Raw genomic sequence first — 24,793 nt, 5'->3', positions numbered from 1 at the left:
ATAAATTACACAAAATGTGAACAAAAATATACAAAATGACTCAAAAATCACAAAATAAAAAATAATAAACGAACACAAAAATTCAAACAATGACTTCAAAAATCACAAACACATTTTTTTCCTCCTGTATTAAAGCTCAGATTGTTCATTATTCTAAACTAGAACAGTGCCCGTAAGTATGTATTGCTATAAAAAAGTGGGAGGGCCAAATTAGGTTGTGTTTGAAGGTGGGACGTCATCACTGTGGAGGTAGGACTGATGACATCATCACTGTAAAGATAGGACCAATGTTCCAATGTTCTAACTGATGACATCATCACTGTAGAGGTAAAGACTGATGACATCATCACTGTGGAGGTAGGACTGATGACATCATCACTGTAGAGGTAAAACCAATGTTCTGATGTTCTAACTGATGACATCATCACAGCAGAGGACCATGTTCTAATGTTCTAACTGATGACATCATCACTGTAGAGGTAAGACTGATGACATCATCACTGAGTCCTGTTAACTCAGCAGGTGGGGTGTGGTGGTGGAGCGTCCAAACAAATCCGACGTTGTACACCCTTGAACCAAGCAGCAGCCATGTTGAAACTCTCATTTCAGTCTTATCCTTTGTAGTATGTAGAAAGCTTGTCACCTGAGGACGCGGCCGCTTATTTAAGGAAACTCACTTTAAATACAGGTGAACGATTGTTGCACCCATGCAGCATTCCTGAAAACGAGTGGTGATCAGATGTGTGCTCCTGGCCAGATGTTCACTGGCCAGATATTCATACATATCTGATAGAAAAACCCAGTGTATAAACGAAAGAAAACCTAAAAGCATTAAGTCTCTAGATGCTTATAACTACTTGTTATGAACGGGCAGGTAGGCGGGCTGCTGTACTCCTGTTAACGAAGATTTCCGTGTGTTTCCATGTATTCTGATCAGTTTCACTGGATGAGTTTCCATCTCTACATAAAGTCTCCTCCTCACTGTCCCACGTCTGCATATCAGTCCATTTACAGCTTTTTATGGTCACTTTTTACTGGATCCAGACTGAGATAGCGCTCCGTCTGCTCCCGTGCACCATTGCCTCAGCAGTCCTCCGGTGGTTTTACACCGAGCCTGCTCGTGCATGCACCTAATTTAGTATGCATACGTCACACAAAATACATTTATATAACCCCTGTATAAATCTGCATAATGGGTGAAGAATTACTCTGTGCACCTCTGGGCACAAGTCATGGGAGGGCCCTCTTTCTCCAGCTCCCCTGAGCCTTGGTAGAGGCCCAGCTCCCTTAAGTCCATTCCTCCTATCCGGGCCCCTCTGGGGCCCAGGCCGGGGGCGAACCGGCCTCCCAACCCCCCCTATAGCTCTGCCCCTGGATCAGACCTTCACATTTCCAAGTGGCCCATCTCTGCTCTATAGTTATTGTAAAGGTGCTGAAAACACGATTAGTGCCTGATTTTTAGACACTTCTTATCTCACAGCATCACCAGGAGTGTGACCTGACACAGAGGAAAAGAACCGGATTTCCAATTTGCCATTTTTCCAAATAAAAGTCATCACTTCCCTAAAGTTCACTCCCTAATTCCAGGCAAGAACTGTCACAGTGGCCCTGAGCTTGAAAAACATCCCCCTGACTTTTGTGCCAGCAGGAAAACAATGTGTGTGTGTGTGCATGCGTGCGTGTGTGAATGTTCCAGCTCATCTTGTGTATGAAGAGAAATCAGTGTGTAACAAACATGTAATGACAGGGTTTATTAAATCCTAATAAATGAACCACATGTAAAACAGCTTCAGTGTTTTGTTATGAATGCTTCATCCATTCCCATTTTACCAGCTTTTCTCAACTTATAGTCTTAAAGAAACATAAACAATTATTTAATATAGCCTCCATACTCACCTAACAAGATATATCTCATGACACGGCAGCGCATCCGTTGTTTGTGTTGGAAACACAGAAACACAGAGAAAATGACAACAACAACTACTCAGAACAGCCTCAGTGAGGCGCATTCACGAAGCCAATCCTTCCTTTCACTGTGGAAAATGCAAACAACTTTCTGACCTTTGCTGAAGGTCTGGTAGCTCAGGTGTTGGTCTCTCATCTGTTAAAAGCTGTCATTTTTCCTAGAAATATAGCTCTATATGAAGTACAAAAATATACATTTAGAGTAAAATATAGCTCTATATGAAGTATAGAAATATCCATTTAGAGTAGAAATATAGCTCTATATGAAGTATAGAAATATCCATTTAGAGTAAAATATAGCTCCATATGAAGTATAGAAATATCCATTTAGAGTAAAATATAGCTCTATATGAAGTATAGAAATATCCATTTAGAGTAGAAATATAGCTCTATATGAAGTATAGAAATATCCATTTAGAGTAGAAATATACTGTAGCTCTATATGAAGTACAAAAATATACATTTAGCGTAAAATATAGGTCTATATGAAGTATAAAAATAGTCATTTAGAGTAAAATATAGCAGAATTTTCCGAGGCAAACGCAAAAAATTACACTAAGAATACAGTAAAATCCCTTCTATGTATCCATCTACAGGACTCCGTGTCCCACAATGCAATGTGCTTTGAGAGAGAAGATTAGAGATAGATTGATAAATGTATCACGCCTGGCTACACTTTGTCTTTATCTGATGAAAAGTTATCGTCTCCAGCAGTTTTTTTTTTAATAGTTTAATTCAAATTAATGTTAGTAATGTGCAAAGTTGGGGTCAATTACAATTACGTCTTCAATTATCCATGTTCAATTGCAACTCAATTACGATTACGGTCACCAGCATTTTTCCCCATGTACAATTAATGTTTTAGCTCTTAAATAAATTACAATTACATTCATCAATTGCAATTACTGAGCCTTTATTAAAAAATCCCATTAAATGTAACCTTCCCATTGTGTTAGCATCTATTATGATAACGGGTCAGTTATCAGACCAATGTCCTAAATCAGCTATAACATACACAAAAAATAATATTTATCTAATTTGTCATTTCTTCGTTACCTTGTTCGGCTTCCTAATTATTGAAAATATTGGTATTAATATTTTGGGTGTTGGTGTCGTAGCCTATTTTCTGCCCTTGATTTAAATTCTTAAAAAACGAACTGGCAAAATTATGTTTAAGAGAACTGAGAGGGAAAGTTCATATAAAACACATTTCAATAATTGTTAACCATGTCTCATTACTGTATAACTTATCTGTAAACTACATAAGACAGAACTGTAACATAGTTCCCTAGATTTGCGTTTAATTAAATTGTAAATTAGTTTTTACATAATTTCTATGCCAATTACAAAGTTAATTACAACTAAATTACATTAACAGTTAAAAAATATAAAATTATAACGTCATAATTGTAATTATTATCAATTACGTGATTAAAAATATAATTGACCACAACCCTGGTAATGTGTCATATTGTTAGTCTCATATGGAATATAAAATGATCTAACAGATAAAAATGTTTATGATTAAACATGATTTCAAAAGCACAAGTGTTTGGCAAAGACAAAATAAAAATTATTAAACACATTCTCCATCGTCGCTCTTTATTGCAGAAATAAAGCACAAAAAAAAAACCTGTAGAAAAATCTAAACACAAAACAGTTGCAAATTTTCCAAAGCAACAATAATGCAACTGACCACTGCCGATACAAATATCCATGTTTGCAGTAAGAGCACAGGAATACTAAAAAGATAAAACTTCTGTTCACTAATAAAGTTAGTACAAAAATTCCAATTACAAATACGTCCGTGTACACGAGTCTAAGCATGTCTTTGAAACTTTGAGGAGTTTTACGCGCACTAATATCGATACGATCTCTGCATTCACGGGGGAAACGCACTCAGATTAAAGGAGCACACCGACGCTTACGGTACTTTCCAAATATATTAGCAATCCTAAAAAATGTCTGACAAACTTCTAGTCCACCGAGCAAAAGCTGAAATATATACTTGTACAGTTATACGATTGTTAAACCACTGAGATACAATCAAAACATTGTTTGTCATGACAAATCTTTAGGAAGCAGGAGTTGAATATTCATCCTCTCACTCGATCCTTCAGGGACTTCATCACTTCTGAATGAATGCCTGATTCATCAGTCGTTTGTGCTTTCACATTAAATGATAGTTTTTCTTAAAGTTGCATAAGGCCATCTAAACGCTTTAAAGCTCAGGGAATTACTTATTTGATCAGTTTGGAAGGATTCTGTCCTGAGCACATTAACACTGTCGCTGCACTCTTAGATGATTTGAAATAGAAGTCAACTCACGTGTGTGTGTGTGTGTGTGTGTGTGTGTGTGTGTGTGTGTATGAGGTAGGGTTGGGGTCAATTACAATTGAAAGAACATGTTGCTGTTGTAATTGTAAACGAGTTCAGGTATTTGATTTTGTAATTGCCATACAAATTCTACAAAAACTGTCCATTACAATTTAATTAAACACAAAACTGGGGAACAATGTTACAGTTCTATGGCTTACACACACACTGTATGTAGTTAATTATCAAAATATGTTTCATATCAACTTTTCCCACTACCCGTCTGTTCTCTTCAGGATCATTTTACCATTCTTGACAAAAAAAAAGTGCTTAGATGCCCACATCAAAAATATTAATACCAATATTTTTCATTGATAAGGAAGCCTGACAAGGGAACCAAGAGATGAGAAACAAATTGGATGATAGATAATATTGTGTCTTTGTTTTTTACAGCTGATTTAAGCCATGGGTCAAAACTGAGCTGTTATCATAAGAGAAGCTAATACAAGAGGATGGTTATGTTTTATGGGTTTGTTTATTTCAGTTTTGGTAATTGTGAGTAATTGAATTTGAACTTTAGTAATTGAGAAAATAAGTGTAATTTCCTTTCAAGGGAAAAATCATAATTTTAATCGTAATTGAAATTGGAAAAAAATGCCGGTCATCATAATGTTGTCGATAACTGAAGACATAATGGTAATTGAAAAATGTAATTGACTCCAACCCTGGTATGAGGTGTGTGGGACAGTATATATATATGCAATATAAATAAACTATTAAAGCCAATTTTCTGCAGCATGAACCCTGAATTAGTCAAATGTATCCCTGCATCTGTAGAGCTCATTTTGTTATTCAATAAAAGAATGAATCTAGTGAACAAAGTGCATATTTTGTACATTGTCAAGGTCAACAATGCTATCTTTCAAGGATGAACTATACTTAATAGAATTTGATAGAAAAAACTAAAGCACTTATGATATACTAAACTGCAGACTCAAAAACTTGAAAAGCACTTTTTACTTCGTCAAAGAGAAAAACGCATCGCGCACAGTCGTCACACGTCCAATGAATTATTAAAGGCTACAACTCTGCACCCGGTTCTCTCCGTTAGTTAATAGATACAAAAAGACAACTGAGAAAAAACACGTCTATTATCATCTGGACTCGCTGAGGAATCTAGCACTTGATTGCACATTCACATTTACACCTCTAACAAACAAAGGCAAGCACTGAAGCGATACATTCACTGTCCCGTGTTTGGAGGCGGGGCTTAAGTTTAACTGTGGCTGTGGCTCTGCTCGTGGCTCCACAGACTGAAGGCGGTCTTGAAGGTTCTGTGGCATAGTTTGCACATGTACTGCCTCTTGAACGTGAGCACGGAGAGAGAAGGCGCATGGTAGAAGAGGGCATCTGGTTCCTGAGGGCCGCTGGCGTTGTTGTCCACGCTGTTGGACCTTGAAACAGGGCTGTGGCTGCAGGCCTGTTCCTCCAGCTCAGGCAGATTTGTCTTGCTCGCGTTGGAGCTGCATGGCTCTGGGCTGCTGGACTCCTCCACCACCGCTACGGCCACGGGTCCGGCCTGAGTGGACTTGAGCACTGAGGCCTGCTGGGTGGGCTGCTCTGATGTCTGAGGGGTCAGAGGAGGTGATGGAGAGCGTGGCGACGGCTGCCTGCTGATCTCTTTGGCCCCTGGTTCATTAGCAGTCGGCATGTGCGACTGGAAGTGGCTCCAAAGGCGGAAGTTGGTCCTGTAAGCTTTGTTGCAGATGTGACAGATAAAGGGTTTGATGTGGCACAGCAGCTCCTGGTGGCGTTCCAGGTCTTTGCGAGAGCTGAACAGATTTCCACATTTCTCACAGGGCCACACACCCGGCTCCTCCAGCCCAGACTTGACATCCTCTGCATCACACACGGCTTCCTCCAAAGGCTCTTCTTTCACCACTAGTTTGCCGTGGTGAGCCATGCTCAGGTCCTCAGGCACATAAGACAAGGAGTCCTCAGAATCGTACATGGGAGCACCAGAAGAGTCGCTGTAGTTCAGGTTTTCTCTGGAGCTGCTGGTGGCTAACGGCTCGTCACAGAAACAATCCTCCTTGAATATTTTGGATCCCTCGTCACTGTTCTCCTGATGTCTTAGCTGCATCTGGTCTTTCACGCTCATAATGTTATGGTTGTGCACCTCCACCTGGTGGCGCCAAATGCTGAAAGAGGTTTTAAAAGTCCGCATGCATTCCAGGCATGTGAGCTTCTTGTACTTGCAATGAGCCTCGTGGTCCCTTTTGACAAGTGAACTGGAGAACCTCAGCCCGCAGTACGGGCACACGGTGGAGTGCTGACAGTCTCTCTCATGGTCGCTGTGTTCAATGAGCGAGGGTAGCTTCATGTTACAAAGCCTGCAGGTGTAGACCTCACTGTCTGCGCTCTTCTGTTCAATCATCCCATCCTGTTCCCATTCTGTCCATTCATGCTCCATGTTCTGCTCAGCTTTGTCTGCAGGATGGCTCCGTAAATGTTGCCTGTACTGCGACTGGAACACAAACACCTTCCCACAGTAAGGACAGATGAAACTGGGCCTCAGTCTCTTTTTGCTGAGCCCAGGAGACTGCAGACTCTGCTTGTTCCTCTTCAGCTTCCAAAGCAAAGCTTTCTTAATTTCCCTTTCTCTCACAATATCTATTAACCTTTTCTGAAACTTGTCATCGAGCACAGGCGAGCTCGCAGATGAAGCTGGGTTCTGCACGACACCATGCTGAGTCTGGCAGTGCGTCCACACTTTGAAGTTGGTGTGGAAGCGCTTGTGGCAGATGTCACAAGCATACGGCTTCTCTGGATTGTGGTACATGTTTACGTGACGGTGTAGCCCGGTGCTGGAGCGGAAAACCTTCAAACAGTTCCAGCATTTAAAGACCTTGTTCTGCAGAGGCTCCTCGCTGCTCTCGGTGAACTCTTTGCTCTCAGGCAGTGGCAGCGTGTCTGGCACGTGGGCGGTAGAAGTGTGTTCTTTGAATATTTTGCTCTTCTTGAACGGGTATCGTCTGTTGTCTGGCCTGTTTTTTCTTTTGCTCAGAGGAGCAACGTCAGATCTAAACTCGTGATCATAATTATCCTGTAAATCTTTGAGGTCGACTGGCAGAGCCTCTGCGACCGTCATGCGGATCATGTCCATGGGGTCGGCGAGGGGACTGCTGGGCTCAGCCTTCACAAAGTCTCTTTCCACCTGAGATTCCTTTTCACACCTACTGGGGCACTTGGACCTGAGAACCAATGGAGATGTTCTTGTTGGATTGCTGTGTGTTGACACTTCAGTCTCACTGGATTTTGATGCCATTTTAACAACAGATTGCTCTCGATTGAGCTCCAAAGTGGGTGAAAAGACTGGAATGGGACTGTCCATGGATAAAGATCTTCGGAGCAGACTTTTGATGAGAGGCCCACTCCTGTCAATGGTCTGGCTTGGCTTACTGGCCCGACCCAGGAGGAGTGCTTTGGTATCAGTGCTGGGTTCCTGCTCCTCAGCCTCCTCTTTCATGTCGTGGTCGGCATCAGAGTGCAACTGGCTGTGTTGCACATCTACATCGCTGAAGGATACAGATGACGTCAGCTGGGGCCTGACACATGACACAAGAGAGGAATTCCCTTTTAGGATGGAGATGTATGGATAAGTAGATGACCTTTCAGGGGGCTTGCTCTGTTCTGGTGACTTCCAGCGTGGCTCAGAATTCCTGAGTGAATTATTAGAGTTGTACTCCAAAGGAGGAGGGGCTAAGTCTTCCTTTAAGAGAGGAGATGATGGCCTGACTGAAGTTTTTCTTGGATAATTGGAGCGAGAGTGATGCTCTGTGTCGTTTTGGACCCGACAGACAATAACGCTCCTTGTGTGGACGTCGTTGTCGTCCTCCTCTGACACAGAGAGCCTTTTTCTTGACACACAGTAAGATGCGTGCGGCCTTGCTGACACAATGTTGGTGAGGAAAGGGATTCCAAGGCTGTAGCCCAGCTCCTGAATGGCTGCCAGACTGCCTTTGTCCACAAAGAGTGAGGAGGAGTAAATGTAATTCAAAACGATCTCGAAGGCGTCGGGCTCACAGAAGTCCAGGTTAACAACTCTGAGTGACTCCGTGTTCATCTGTGTGAAAAGCGACTGGAAATACTCGCTGCTGGCAGCCAGAACACTCTTATGGGCCTGGTACTTCTGGTCGGCCACCACCAGGACCACGTCGCACATCTGACCCCGCAGCCTCTGCTCATTGAGAACCCCTAGCATGGAAAGGGCATGGGAGGGGTTACTGTAGTGCACGAGGCTCTCCATGGCTGGAAAACAAGAAATCCAAATATTAAACAATGACACAACAACACATCCAAGTATGGCTGCAATGATTAGTTGACATAATCGATTATGTGGACTACAAAAATTTGTCGACGCAAATTTTGTATCATCGACGCGTTGTTTAATCTTGTAAATTATTGACAAAAACCAGCCCGAGGCCGCTTCCTGCTTTCTTTCTGCTGCAGTACCTTACATTGAGTAAGTGTCGCCCCATTGCCTTTGAGCAACTAAACAGTTTAGAAGAATGACGGAGAGAGGGAAAACAGAAGAAGCTTAACGCAACATAAAGTTTCTAAAGCTTCAGAACTTTTCACCAAAAACAAACGAGTAAAACAGTTTAATCGTGAACTCTGAAGTTTAACTCTCAATCATTAAAACACGACGGAGATACACAGACACTTGAAACATAAACAGGTTTGTACACTACTACTGATATTTACCCAATCTTTCATTTCTAATCACATGCAAATGTGTTTGTTACCCGATAGTCTGTGATTCAAATAAGTATTAATTAATAATAGGTTTTATCAGGTCTGTGTGTACGTCTGAAAGCATGTTTAACTCTGCACTCAGAGAGTTAGCGCTGCTTTGAAATATCATATTCTGCTGATACTAGTGTTTATTCTGAACAGTAAACCTCTTTAATGTATTATCAACTATGTGATTCGGATAACATTAATTAGACATTTCTTAACCTGTAAGGATTTTTTAAAACAAGATATTATTATTATTACTTTATGGACTTGATTCAAAAGAAACTGTGATTGGTTTAAACCTCACTACATACAAAAATAACCGTTAGTTGCAGCTCTGCATCCAAGCATTTACACAAAAACAAAACACACAGACCTGAGGAATAACTCACTTTCCTAATTCATTGAAGTATTTATTTACATAATTTTTTTTGGAGGTTCACTTTAGTTTAAAAAAGTAATTCCTCATTTAAAATAGTGGGGGCGGTTATTTACAGCAATACTTGCCCAAAGGCACAGCGATTACACAACTGTGCTGAGGCAGTGAATTGAAAATGAAAACATGCCATGTGCCAACAACTTAAAATAAGAAATAACATACAATCTGCCTGTGGCTTTTAAACCAACTTTGACTTTAGTGCAACTTAACTGAGATACAAGCCTAGAATGAAAAATAAATGCAGAAAGTTAGTACTTTCTTTTTAGATTTTATTGAAAAAACACAAGCTGGTCAACATGCCCAGGTTTCAGTGCACTTCTTTGTGCAGTTACAATGTCTCCTGCAGTGGAAAAGACTTTACTGGTTAAATAAAGGTTAAAAAATAAATATGTATATACAGTATATATATTTTAAATTTAAAAAATCGATAAAGATGCATTTAGATTCAATCCGAGAATCACGCGACGTGATATTGCAGAATCGATTATTTTCAACACCCCTAATATTTACTGTTAATTTCACGTTGCTTGTCTTTAAGTCAGACATTTACATTTTATTTTATTACATATTTTTGTATAATTTCTCATGCTCACTCATGTGGTTCTCTGGTATTCACTAATGACTTATTAGACACATTTGTTGCAGACTTTACATCCTTTAAGACTTTTTGAAAGCCGTGTATTTATAGCGCTTGTGATTGGCTGATTTTTCATGCTGACTTCTACTAATACAGCACGATGGCGAGAAAGAGGGGTAACATTCGGGAGTTTCCTGGCCAAAACGGGATACTTGACAGGTATGGATAAATATATAAACTACGTTGGGGAAGACCCAGGACACGCTGGAGAGACTATGTCTCTCGGCTGGCCTGGGAACGTCTCGGGGTCCCCCCGGAAGAGCTGGAGGAAGTGGCCGGGGAGAGGGAAGTCTGGGCCTCCCTACTGAGGATGCTGCCCCCGCGACCCGGAAACGGCTAAGCGGGAGAAGATGGATGGATGGATGGATGGACGTTACAAAAACATGTTTTATGTCATTGTTTTAATTCCTCTCTGTAAAACATGCTGTCACAGTACAAAAGGGACACGTTCACAGGTGCTTTAAAAAAGCAGTCCAAAATATGTGCTTCAAAACAGAAAAATAATCATAAAAGAGTCAACTAATTGAAAAAATTATCAATAGATAGTCGACTACAAAAATAACCGTTAGTGGCAGCTCTGCATCCAAGCATTTACACAAAAACAAAACACATTAACATGAGGAATAAATCACTTTCCTAATTCACTGAATTATTTATCTACATTATTTTTTATTGGAGGTTCACTTTAGTTTAAAAAAGCAATTCCTCATTTAAAATAGTGGGGGCGGTCATTTACAGTAATACATGCCCAAAAGCACAGCGATTACACAACTGTGAGACTACAGCTGAGAACGAAACCGAATGCACACACTGACCTCGAAAAACAATTTCTGTTTTCATATTCAGTATTGCTCAGCCAGCGCTGCATCAATGCCATAGGCAGAATTGAAAGTTTAAATATATGACTCAGACATAAATGTCAGATAATGCAGACAATAACCGTCCACCAACCCCAGTAGGTGTGGGCTGAAGCAGTTGATTGAAAATGAAAGGAAACAAAAAAATAAAAAATCTAAAAGTCTAAATAGATAAAGACTTCAAAACAACTCTGCATATTTTATATCCATATCTTACAAGCAACATGTTTTTAGGGTCCGTTTTAAATTCAGGGAGTGAACTGCACATTTTTTATGTAACTATTCCACTGATGAAGTCTTTGACTGACAAATATCTCTGCTTGAAGTTTGTTGGAGTCTTACATTAGTTGATGAAAGCTTTTCCTCTAAACTCCCTAATTTTGAACAATCTATGACTGAATACATGTTGGGAATAAAAGGTTTAACTGCTGTATATAATCTGGTGTTTGTAGGACCTAGATATTATAAGGATTTAAGTATACATTTATTTTGTCATTTAAATTTGTGTTCAGTGTTAGTTTTAATCAGTGTGTCCCCAAACCTCCACACGTTAGGTATCACTTAAGAAACAATAAAGAGTATATAATGAACTTTGGCTCTATGGAAAATTGCTGAAGTGTTACACATTTTGTTCATAACAATAATATGTGTGTGGTTTCCTACTGAGTATTTGACTAATGAATAAGCCCAGAAATGTATTTTTATAAACCTGTTCAACTTCTACATCTACAATCCTACGTTTGACTGACGTGTGTGTTTTTTTCCAAACGTTGTCAACTTCCATCCAGGAAAAATATAAGCAAGCCCAAGGAAAGCATACAAACTAAAAATGATAATGTTCTGATTCCTCTAATTCAGTGTTTCTCAACTGGTGGGTCGGAACCCAAAAGTGGGTCACGGAATTGTACTGAGTGGGTCGTGGGCAGCTGTAAATTTACAGCTGCCCACGACCCACTCAGTACAATTCAAATTTACACTTTAAAGGCTTGGAAGAAATTTTAATACCTATTAATAAATACCTATTTAATAAGTCCCAATGAAATGTGCAATACAGTTCTAATCAGGATGAAACCAACTCGGGATAATTCACGTACCAACCCGACATAACTTAGCCAAATTTCATGAAGATGGGTCAATTACAGAGATATTAATTTTTGAAATTTTACAAATGATGAGAGGTAGAGATTTTTAAATTATTTTTTCTAACTGATCCAGAATCAGTGTATTGATCTAAATCAGTGGTTCTCTAACTTTTTTGGCTCAAGTAGCTTTGTTTATTTCTGAATCCAAGTACCCTCCTTTGTCTGACGACAATATTTTTCTCAGAATACTATGTAAAAAACAACTATAGAGCTTAATGATGGAATGAATGAGTGATAACACACATTATAAAGTGAGATGTTGTATTTATCAATGTTATATTTTCAGCTGTTTGGAGCTTCAAGTTAAATAAAGGTAGAGGAGCACAGAAGGAATGAATGAAGGAGAATTTAACTCTAATTATCACATGACATTTGTTCTGTTTTCGCTTCCAGATCACCCAAAGCAGAAAAACAAAAGCTTATTATTCTAACACATCCAGGTTTAATGTGTGAATATAAATATATATATATATAGCCCTCTGCTTTTATAAAAAGTACTGCAATTCAATTTTCAAAGTATCATGTCAACCGTGATACCTATGAATCGATTTTTAACTGCCTTACGATTAATCGTTACATCCCTGATATATATATATATATATATATATATATATATAAATATAGTAACTAAGTGGAATGAAACTATTTAGTGTCTCGTGAATATATTTATTTCTATAGTTTTTATCATGTTCTAATCAAGATCATTTCCATCATAATTATTATGGATATCATTTTTAACTAAAAATAAATATTCTAAAACCCTATATTTGCATTCGATAATTTTTCCACATAACCCTATTTGAGAAACACTGATCTAGATTTCATTCAAAATATAATGGAATCTTCAATGGCGCTTTGATTTAAACTGTGTTAAAATCCGTGAAGTACTTTTAACGTAATTCTGCAAACAGACAAACAAATAAGTTATACAGCAGTGGAAACAGTACTTGATTATTAAATAGTAAATATTCCTTGGCGGTGGTAATTTTAGGACGTTTATTTTGAAAGCCGGATGACACATTGTTGTGTCTGCTTTCTAACGCACATTGGACATAAACGCCTACAGACAGTCAGTCACAGGAGCTTCATTCATTCATGATAAACTCAACGTGTCATTTAAAGCAGCAGCAGCGGGTCATTGCAGTAACCTACAGGGATGAACAGTGAACACACACAAAGTGAGCGCTTTAACACATTGGATCATCTGTGAGACGTGACGTGATACATTCTCTTGTGTAAACAAGCTCACAGCTTTAATCTGAACTACACCCGATCCTTCAACACACAGAGGAAGTTGAGCGCTGACTCCTCCACGTAATCCCGGTCTGAGAATACACGCAGCCGGACGCAGAGCGCGGCCGCCGCTGCTGCTGCCGGTACAAGTGTTGTTAATTTGTTTAAAACACCGGACAGACGTAGCACAGTTCCTGTTCATAAACAGGTTGGAACTGGTCTGGGTTTTTTTTTAGCCCTCCTCCTCCTCTTGTCGGAGTTACGTCAGGGAGGAAAAGGAGTAACGCTTTTCTTCAACAGCTTCACGCGCTCCTCACGACCGCTCCGGTTACCGTTAACTTGTGTCTCGGTGAAGCCGGACTTACCCTCACCGGGCCGGGCGCGGGCTCTCCGCCTCGCAGCGGGACTTTGCTCAGTGTTGTGCTGGTTTGTGCGCGCTGGTCGTGATCCCATCCATCTTGAATTTGACGTCATCCCACACCAGAGATGAGGTCATCCAAAAGAACGCTCGTCACGTGCACTGTGCGCTAATAGGCTGGGGTGGAGGTAGAGGGCGGGGCAAACCATGACGTAATCATAAGATAATTTAAAGAGATACCACATGTTTTTTCCTAAATTGTTTTATTCCATTAACTATATAACTATTTCCTAATAATATTTTAATGAACAAGTATTTATTATCTGTATTTATTAAAATATGTCTTCAGTATGCCTTTACATTTCTTATTTATGCTGTTTGTATAATCATGTGAGTAATTCTTTATAATGCTGTGTTTTATTTTTTATTATAAATTTGTTCAAATGTATTAACTTTAAAGCTATCTATTACTTCCAACATGGAGGTTAGTCTTTTTGTCGGGGTTTATTTATTTATTTGTTTATTTATTTATTTGTCTGTGAAGAGTAACTCAGGGATGTGAAACTAATTTTATTTAAGGGGCCAAATATGGGCCAGTTTGAGCCTTAGTGGGCCACAGATTTTAGGTGGAAAAAAAAGAGCAAAGTCAACATTATTGTGCCCTCGTTTGCACTACCACGTAAAAATGATAAAGTATGTGAGTATATCAAACCCTGTAGGATATTCCTGAAATTGTAAATTCAGGTAAATTTTGTGGACTACCTGGGGGAAATTAGCCACATTTTGGAAAAAAAAACAAGTTCTTTCAACAAAGTGAGATTAAAATTGACTGCTATCATGTGATAGAAATACTGGAGCTCTGCAAATATTTCTCTACAGTTAGTGATCACACAAAATTGGACAGAGGGCCATATGCGAACCTCTGCCTAGCTTGTAAGGTTTATGCTTAAGGTAAATGCAGAAATGACTCCAAAAGCACACAAAACTACAACAAAAACATATAAAATGAAAGAAAAAAATGGACAAATTGACAACAAAAACTCACAACATGACCTGGAAAAACCCTGACAAACTCTATTTCCTGTATGAATGCTCAGATTGACCACTATCCTAAAAGCTGATAATGTTGAAAATGTGGGCCTCAGATCAGACAATCACATTTTTGTTGCCCCTGCAGTGATAAAAGTTGCCCATGTCTGATATAGAGGTTAAATAGATTAGGATTTTTCTCAGGTAAGTTCATCATTGAGTTCCACTATAGACATTTTGCAACAGGAATCATGTTAACTGGATAAAAAAATAAATAAATGGATGTTTCTCTGATTCAAAGATTATTAATTGTTATGTGTATGAACATGTACATAATGAAAGAGTCTCCAAGTTCTCTGTTAAGCCCTTAAATAAAAAATAGAGTAAAGAATAAAAGAATAAAAACAGATACAATAGAAAAACACCAGTAAATATAAAAAAATATACAAATATAGAGTATTATTACAATAATATACAAAACAACTGAACCCCAGCAGCAGCAGCAGCAATAAAAAAAAATTGCGACCCACAATGTGCACGTGAGGGTTGCATGGCTACAGAGCTCCACCAGAGTTCAGTAGTCCTACAGCTTCAGTAAAAAAGCAGTTCCTCACTCTGGGAGCCCTGCTTTTTATGCTCCCTCGCCGTCATCCAGAGGGGAGGGGGTTAAGTATTTGTGTGCAGGGTGAGTGGGGTCCTTCACCATGCAGGAGAGCCTTTTCCTGCATCTAGTGGAGTAGATGTCCACGGTGGTGGGTAGGCTGCTCCCCACAGTCTTCTATGTGGCCTCCACTACTCTCTCCGGAGACTTCTTCTCTACCACAGAGCAGCTTCCACAGCACACAGTGATGCAGAAGCACAGGACACTCTCCACCACACATCTGTAGAAGGACTTGAGGACTGAGCCCCCCCCCCAAACCGCACGCTGCAGCCTCCTCAGGAAGTAGAGGCGCTAGTGAGCCCTCTTCACCAAGCTGGAAGTGTTTGAGTTCATCCAAATAGTCCCTCCTAGCTCCTTTCCTATCCACTTTTCCTTAACCCCTGGGAGTTTTTAAGTGGCGGCCATGATAAGGAGTGTTCCAATTCTCTAAAAGCTAAGGAAATGAAGCTCAATGATTCCTTCATAACCTAATTTAGCCTAGGAAACACTGATGCATCATTTGCCAAAGGAAATTAGATAATGCTGTCCTAAAATTCCTTGCCGCGTCAACATTTAAAGGGACCCGCTCATTCAAGGAAACTCACAAAGACATAAAACAGAGCACTCTGTGGTTAAAGAAAAAGGGATCAGAGACATTTTAGCCACATTATGTTTTATTCAACATGTTTCATTCACCTAGGAATGCTTTGTGCAGTTGCACATGCATATGCCTGCAACATTATGTAGGCCTTTATCTTGAATAAATGGAACAATTTTTTTTAAATCATACTTTTGGACTAATGTTGATTTCTGAGTGGAAGGTGGGTGTGAGCAACCATTCTCAATGTGATGTTCTTTTAGTTTCACTTTTGTTCCTCGTAGCCTGGTAGCCACTTTTCCTGTGATTTAAATTCAAACCATGTGATATTTGAGATTATATCAGTGGTTAGAGGCACAGGGGAAGTGTTAAAAAGGTGTTTTTAGTAGTCCATTTTCAGAAATTTGTTGTTTTTTCAACATGGCAGATGTCACTAACCTTCAATGCCGTTGGATTATTACGTCATCTCGTGGAAGTGCATTTGATTGATTGTAAAAACAACAAGATCACATTTCCCTAACTCCTTTAGGAAGGCTCCTAACACCTTTCATGGATGATGTCACGGGGTTAAGGAAAAGTTGATAGGAAAGGAGATAGAAGAGACTATTTGGATGCAGCCTCAGTGTTTCTCTGTAGTTTAAAGTTTGGATCTCACCAAGCAACAATAAATTGGTCCTGACCTGTCATGAAAACACTTTTTGTTGTGGTGGTTTTGAATGAAACAAGGAATGGAATGAGACGGAGTGAAGTTGTAGTGTTTATTGGTCAGATGCGGACACAGGGTTTTTTTTAGGTGAAAGGGTTTTAGAGGCACACAGGCCTGGGATTCAGAGGTTTCCATATGTGTGTGTCCCAATAAATCTGTAATTGTTTTGTGCTTTCAGGGTTTTGTATGCTGCTGACAGCACTAAGCATAACAATGACAGAGTTTCTGAGAAAAGACCTTGGCTAATGTTATCAGTGTACAATGGTATCTGGCCTGCTTAGGGCTGTGTGACCAGGACCAGGAGAAATTCTGTAATCACACATCACTTTTAACATTAAAAGCAGAGAGTTTGTTGTGAAAAAAAATAAAACCTTTCAGTAATAACTGTGGTGGACTTACTGTGGAGACATGGAGGCCAGATGTAATTAATTCACTAATAATGACTCTGTGCTAGGCAGGAAGTGCATAATAATAAAAGTCAAAAAATTAAAGTCGATTACAGCGTCAAAACAAGACCATCAACACACAGCAAGACAAATAATAAAATCATGCAAAACACTAAAATCCAACCATCAAAACATATCAAAAACACATTGGACGATGATACTTGGCAAAATGTTTTCTCTGGCTGTCATAAGGGGGCAGGGAGTCAAATGTCGAAGGAGTTTTACTGGAAGACAAAAATCTGATTTTTCAGGACTCTAAACTAAGACTAAAGTCTTTTTGTTATGGGAGCTGGGGTAACAGTATGTGGTGGAGAAACTGTGAACTTGTGGGTGATCAAACACATATTTTGGGATTGCCCCACTGTACAACACCTTTGGACTGAAGTTAAAGGACTAAGAAAAGCTCCTTAAAGTGAACCTTTCCCGGGACCCTTTAACGTTTTTACTGGACATATTCCCGGATGATCTTTCCAATGATCAGAAGTTTTTGTTGCATCTCCTTCTAAGAACTGCAAGAAAAATGATAACAACCTGCTGGTTGAAACCTGAACCACCTACTGTCTCACAATGGATACAAAATATCAGACAGGTATACTCAATGGAACAGTTGACAGCATAACTACAACTGAAGACTCACATCTTTGAAAAAAGATGGGGATCAGTTTTAAAGGTCCTGTATTATGTATTTTTTCACACATTTCTATTTGTTCTAAAAACCCCAACAACATAGAATTTGAGGTTTATTTTCCCAAACTCGCCGTTTTCTGGAGTTTTAGCCCTCTGAAAAGTTTTTTGGGCCTTCATGCATATGCATAAGTAGACGTAAACACACACGCTACTTCAGCGTTGCTTCAGCTTGTGTGTTTATCACAGCACCATCAGTAAATCATTACAGTTTTTTCCAATTGCTAAAACACAATTTTGCAAACTAGTGTGGTTTTATCAAAATACTTAACACAATTTACAAAACCACACACCCAAACTGCAAAATACCTCCTATAGCCAGCAAAACGAAGCACTGCAACCAAAACTGCATATAGCATTGTCAAAATCAAACTTTTGGACCAAGTGGCACACACGTCATGCATATTACCAGATGTTTGTCTAACCAACTACTCACTGTTGGGCATAATGTAAAGCACTCTATGGTGGGAGGTATTGCACATGAAATGGTGGGTGGTCAGCAAACCAATTTTGGACTGGGGCTGCACGATGAAAGCTCACGTTGTCCCATACTACAACATACCGGTTTCTTTGACGGTCTGCATCATTCATATGCTTTGGTGTGATGAGAATGATGTGGAGTCTGTCCAGAAATGTGAGAATATGGACTGTGTTGTATGGTCCAAGGTTGGCATGACGGTGGAGGACACCATGCATATTGGAGATGGCAGCGCACATTGTGTTCCCACCACGTTGGTCAGGAACATCTATAATGGCTCTGTTGCCAGTGATGTTTCTTCCCCTTCTTCTGGTCTTTGCTAGGTTGAAGCGAGCCTCATTTATGAAGATGAACTCATGTGGGATTGCATGAGCATCGATTTCCAGTATTCCCTGAAAACAAAAAACAAAAAGTCAATATGGTGTTATCCAGTACACTGGAAAACATGTTGCTTGTAGTGTACTGCAGTCAATATTGTACTTCCATCCACATATGCATGTCTGCGCTCTTAGTTTCTTTGAGAATTTCTCTCAAAAGGCACCTTATAAAGTTGTTTCAGTCTGATTTGGTTTCACTTGAGAATGCGAGCCAATGTGGACAGACTGACTCGTTGAATGTTGTTGAGTATGGTGTTGTCTTGGATGATGTGGCTTTGAATTTCACGTAATCTGATTTCATTATTTTCCAAAACCAAGTTTACAATGGTAGCTTCCTGTACCCCGGTGAACATTTGGCCCCTTTCTCCACCATGGTTGCATTTATTTTTTTTAATTTATTTATTCAGTTCATTTCCGACATGGTTGCAATCACAGAAATTCATTTTGACATTCAGAGCAAAATCACATCATTGGTTTTTTTTTTTTTTTTTTTTTTTTTTTGTCCTTTTGCATGCCGGAAAGGGCGACGGAAAAAAGCATTATGCTTATCCAGATCCGTCTCAGTCTTCTAGAAAAACAAAAAAAACCCCAAATATATGGGGCTTGGACAATGCAGCCTTAATCGATTTCCTCCACAGTAGAGTACATTTTACAGGAAACTTGTACAGTTAGTGTATGACATCAGCCATTCATGAAGTAAACTGGTGTCACCAACTGATGCACTGACATGGGGTGTACTACATAGTGTGAAAGAAATTTTGGTTACATACCTGTGCTCCAGTCTAAATGACCAGTAAAACGGTTCAAGTTGGGCTGCACTCTCTGTCCAGCTTCTCGCATTGTCAGCCCATGGTTGATGACATGATCAACTAATGTTGTCTTCTTTGGCCATTAACTCCTCTAACCAGCTTGAGCCCCCTCTCATTCTCATCCTCCCTCTTCCTCTTCCTCTCTCTGCAACATCTTCCATTGTTGTTGTAAAAGAAAGCGGTGCTCACCTGTGGTCTTTTTATAGTGTTTATTTCCTGATTGAAGTGTTAACAATTAAGCATTCAGGTGTTTGGCCAGGTGGGACATATGTTGGCTAATTAGCTCATGTAGTGTCATTTTGAATGGCAGTGTTTTGATATTGCAAACGTGATTTTATGTCAGATTGTTGTGTCTTATGCAGAGAACTGTGTTCAGTGCCATTTTGAATTGCATGAATGTGTGTAAAGCAGAAAATGTGTTAAGACTTTTGGAAACTTGAGAGAAGGTTTTGTTCTCTGTGTGTCAGTTAAAATAATTGTGCTATGGAAGTCATTTTAGTGTGTTAGCAATTGGAAAAAACTGTAACAGTCTTCCTTCTCCTCCTTACTAGTCTGACCACAGGAATAGCCAATTTAAGATGATAGTCCATTGTTTTGTCTGACCGCTGCATCGCATTGGGTCACAAATACGTTTGATCATTCCATAAAGGCGATACAAGGTGGTATAACGGCTACTAAAAGTGAAACTGATTTGAGCCCTCTTCGGTTTATCTATGTGCTGGATTATCTATATTCTGAACGTAAAGATATTAACTGTAATATCAACCTGCCTTTGCTATGTTTCTTTTATCTGTGAGATAGTTTGAGAGGGAGGAGGTCACATTCTTATGTAGGGTAGGAGGAGCCAGGGTTGTCAGGAGGAGGAGTTTCCCCCTTATGACTCATTAGGGGGCAAAAATCCAACTTTCTCATTTGGAGCTGACTTTTTATAAAATGTGGAATAACAAGGGAGGGAGAAAAAAGTTTTTTCAACTTTAACCCTCTGAATGAGTCTAAAGGAATGTACAGTATATCACTGTTTCAAAACCATTATAAAGTGATTTTTTTTTTCATAATACTGCCCCTTTAAGCTTTGTTGGATAGGCTACTTATGCCTCTGTTTTATTCTTTATTATTCTTGAAGCATGTTTATTCTTTTTTTCTTGTCCTTTATTGCAAATATAATTATAATTTACTGAGCTCTTGGGCCTAATCTCAGAAATATTGTTATCCTTTGTACGTACGTTTTGTGTTGTCAATAAAAGTATGTGTAAGTCCAAAACAGTATTTTAAAAGTGATAGTGGACTTCATGTTCGGGTTTGTAGAGATAATACACACAAGTCATCCAAGTACAGATTAAATAGTCTTTAGTGTGTTTAATTGTGTAGATATGATGTGCGTGTACCTACACGTTCCTCCAAGCCCAGTGAAACTAATTAGGCGTGTGTGAGTGAGCAAAAGCCACTCTAGCACAGCAGCACATTGGTATCATTAGGCTCTGCACCCTGGGGAGTTCAGTTCACCATACATGGCAACACACAGAGGAAGCAGTGAGCTGTGGCTGCAGAAACAAGTGCATTTGCGTGACTTCATGTGTGACGATCGACATGCATCAGTTTCAGCACAGTGGCTCAGAGTAAACCCACCTATCACTAAGTAAAGGAAGTTTAATCAGGTTTGATTTCACACCTCATTAACATAGCATGAGCTCTATTAGAAGAGTTTGTTGTTTTATAAACACATTTATTCCATCCAAGCAGAACAAACTGTTAGTTCAAACAGTCTGGGTGGCTTATTGTAAAATATTCATTAAATAAGATTAACTCAGTGCCTGTTTTCTCTACTGTGTATGACTGAGAGGGAGATTTATGGTCAGGTTGTCGTTGATGTAATGTGTTTGTTGATGATTTTAAATGTTTTTGCTGATGATTCTAATGTTCTTGTTGATTTTTAAGCTGTTGAATGTTTTCTGTTGCACTTTTTCATCATGTAAAGCACATTGAGTTGCCTGGTGTATGAAATGCGCTATACAAATACATTTGCTTTGCCTTGCCATTGCTTTGTATAATAGAATTGAGGATTGTGGGAAGCTGAGGCTGATGTTGCATAGCAGGAACTGTCATGGTTACCTGTGTGGAAACCACACCATTGGGGACTGGGTCTCCTCCACTTCGTTATCTCTCTCTGCCTGCGATCAAAAACATGTTTACTGACTCTGACTCAATAAATTCAATGAATTATGAAATTAATAAAACCCAACTTTGTATTTATAAAAAAAACCAAACATGTACCGCTAAATCTTTATAAGTGAAACTCAACAGAAAAATGACAAGTGCCATTGTTTTACTCAAATGATCAGTACTACAATGTGAATGAGTAATATTAGAGCATATTCATGTTTAAAATATCATTATAACATTGAGTGAATGAATGTATTTGTATCGTATTTTCAAATGAAAGCCCTTCGGTTATTGCTTTCCTGTTGGTTTCCATGAGTTCTCAGGTCATGAGGGACTGCTGTTAAGGAGGGGAGGAGGAAGCCATGGACGCACAGAGTCTTTAGTCTTTCATTCTGAATATTTGGACAGAATCATTGTAAGGAAAACCACGTGGGCACAATGTGGTGGATGAATATCTGCTGTGGATTGTGATCAGTGGAACATGGCGTGGACTGTGTCCTTCTGTCTGTCTGTGGTTCTGCTCGCTCTCTGTGGGAAACAACAGGCCACGTATCAAGGTGAGCGTTTACTGTTTTGTTCACATTGGATCATTTTAAAGCCTCATCCTCACCTGGTTTGGATGTCATTACCAATAGTTTTATAGCTCATTTGAAGCCATATTGACCACAAATAAATTATCATTTCTTTTTTATACATTTAATTTCTTGTCTTTTTTAGTAATTTGAACAAAATCCACAAATGAATGGATTAAATTGAGCTGAACTGAATTCTTGCGATATGCTTGAGCTATTAGGGCTTATCGCATTTGATTAGTTAGCTTCTTTGTTAGCTTTGTTTAAGAAGTGCTTTTTCTTACAGGTTTTTAATAATGAAATATTTTATATAAAGGGCAAACTATGGATGATTGTCTCACCTGCTTGGTTTTCACATTAATTATTGATGCTACATTAGAAGGTGCTATGATGATATTTTTTTTTACATCAAACCGATATCATGATTTTCTCCCCCCCCCTTTGTTCATTTCATAAACAAAGAACAAAAAAATGGGCTAGGGAGATAATTTTGATTCAGAGGAATGTTTCAGGTTGATATTGTTTTTTTTAATTTTTTATTAAAACCATGCAGATTATTAGCCACATAAATCTAATGGTTGTAAAAAGTCAATTGTATTAGCTTTCATTTGAATCAACTTTTAGATAGCAAGCTTAAATTTTTTTTTTTTTTTTTTTTTTTTTTAATGCTTTATTGATTTAACAAAAATGGCATTTTCAACACCGGTACAACATCAATAATACATCAATCAATTCAGATACTGAAGAGGATTCACTATAGATATACCTTCATACAAAGGGAATAAAGAGAAGCATAAGATATAAAACTAAAATGACTTTTAAAGGAGAAAAATACCTTATGATAGCAGGTAAAATACAAAAAGTCATTAGTGAGAAGTTTAGTAGCCAAGCACATGGTTTTGGACTAATTTATGAACGATATAGAATTATCAAATATTTGTTGTGTTTTTATATTTTTGATTATTTTCAATTATTTCAGGTAAAGTTTGAAGTCATTCATAACAGAAACCAAATTTGGTGCTGATTTAAGAATATAAAACATTTGGCTAAGAATGATAATGGTAATAAACTGGTAATTCTTCTGATTATTCAAATATCTTTCAAACAAAGCATCTTTTTCAGCTATGGAAATTGGTAAATAAAGTAGATTTATTGGGGAACCAAAATAATTGACTGAAAGATAATAAGAAGAATATAACAATAGTTTAGTACCTTGTATTATAATATGTTGTCAGTTTGAAAGGCAGGCACATTTCAAGCCAAGACCTTAAGCTTTCATCTAATCTAGGAATTACTATTAAAAGATGTTTTAAAGAGGAATTATGCACATTAGAGCAAAAAGTGTAACCACTACCTGAAATAACAGAAGAATATTTACTTCACTGTTTAATCTATTAATTTGATTGGTTTATTTATGTAATTATCTATTTATTTGATTGGGACAACGCACATCAATAAACAATCATATACAAGTTGTACACAAATTGTAAATATGCCAGATTATAGCAAAACTGCTAATTTAGATCTGTAGTCCTGAGGCAGGTCACACAATGTACAGTATACAAGAATACAAACACAATATAAAAACTATGCAAATTACATTTTAATTAAAATGAGTGCAGGACTGATTTACCTTAAGATGATGTTTAAGTTGTTTTTTAAAAGAGTTATAAGTCGGGCATTCTCTTATGTCTGTTGGAAGGCTGTTCCAAAACTGAGCTCCTTTAATGGACAGTACAGTTTTTCTCCAAATGTCCAAATCTCCACATCTCCTCTGGAGGAGGCTCTGGTGCGGAGACCCCTCACTGCTTTAGGTTAAATGTAGTTAGAGAGTGGGGGAGGAGCAAGACCATGAAGTCCTTTGTAAACAAGGCAACAGTTTTTGAAATTTATGAAATTTTGAAAATTGAGCATTTGATATTTTTCTGAAATATTGCAGTAATGATATGATCAAAGCTTTTGAACCAGAATTTTTATGGACTGGTTGTAATACAGTAATCTACGTGTGAAAGTATCATTGGATTCCAGTGGAATCCAGAGTGACCCAGAGATACTTGAACTCCTCAACAAAGTCAAGCTCAGAGTCTCCAAGGAACACATTGGACCAATCCAGTTTAATAGAATTTTTTTTGTGAACATCATTGACACGGTTTTCATTTCATTTAATTGTAAGGATGAGTTGGTGTGCCACTGCTATATGTCTATCAGGGCTGCTGTGAGGGTAGATGATGCCTCCTCAGTTGTTTTAGCAGGAGTAAAAACTACAGCATCATCTGCGAACATTTGAAAGTGGACATTTTGACAAACATTTGGCAGGTCATGGATGTACACAGAAAAAAGTATAGGTCCTAATACAGAATCTTGTGGGATCCCTGCAGGGCATTCTAGAAATGATGACACGGTGGCACCCACACTCACACACTGTTTTCAAGAGTTTCCTCGGCCAAGCTACAGTGAGTCAATTTAGAAAGAAGGGCTTGAAGGTCGACTGTATCAAATGCCTTCTTCAAATCTAAAAAGACAGCACCAACACAGGTGTTTTTGTCA

At 38.7% G+C, this 24,793-nt stretch overlaps 1 protein-coding gene across 2 annotated transcripts; it reads right to left on the bottom strand.

Moving 5' to 3' along the window:
* Nucleotides 1–4,756: 4,756 nt before the first annotated feature.
* On the bottom strand, nt 4,757–13,875 carry zbtb21 (zinc finger and BTB domain containing 21). Of its 2 annotated transcripts, none has more exons than XM_028467600.1 (2): nt 13,755–13,875; nt 4,757–8,592 (listed from the first exon to the last, which is right to left on the bottom strand). In XM_028467600.1, exons 1-2 carry the CDS (start codon nt 13,861–13,863, stop codon nt 5,558–5,560), a joined length of 3,144 nt encoding a protein of 1,047 aa, XP_028323401.1. In that variant the 5' UTR covers nt 13,864–13,875; the 3' UTR covers nt 4,757–5,557. The 2 variants fall into 2 exon arrangements, with proteins under 2 accessions (XP_028323401.1, XP_028323402.1); XM_028467601.1 differs by having other exon boundaries at nt 13,761–13,874.
* Nucleotides 13,876–24,793: the final 10,918 nt, after the last annotated feature.

Source organism: Gouania willdenowi, chromosome 14 (assembly GCF_900634775.1).
Source record: "Gouania willdenowi chromosome 14, fGouWil2.1, whole genome shotgun sequence".
In the NCBI taxonomy this organism is placed as follows: Eukaryota; Metazoa; Chordata; class Actinopteri; order Blenniiformes; family Gobiesocidae; genus Gouania; species Gouania willdenowi.
The sequence above is the reverse complement of the archived record's forward strand: the minus strand, read 5'-3'. Positions and strand labels throughout refer to the sequence as shown.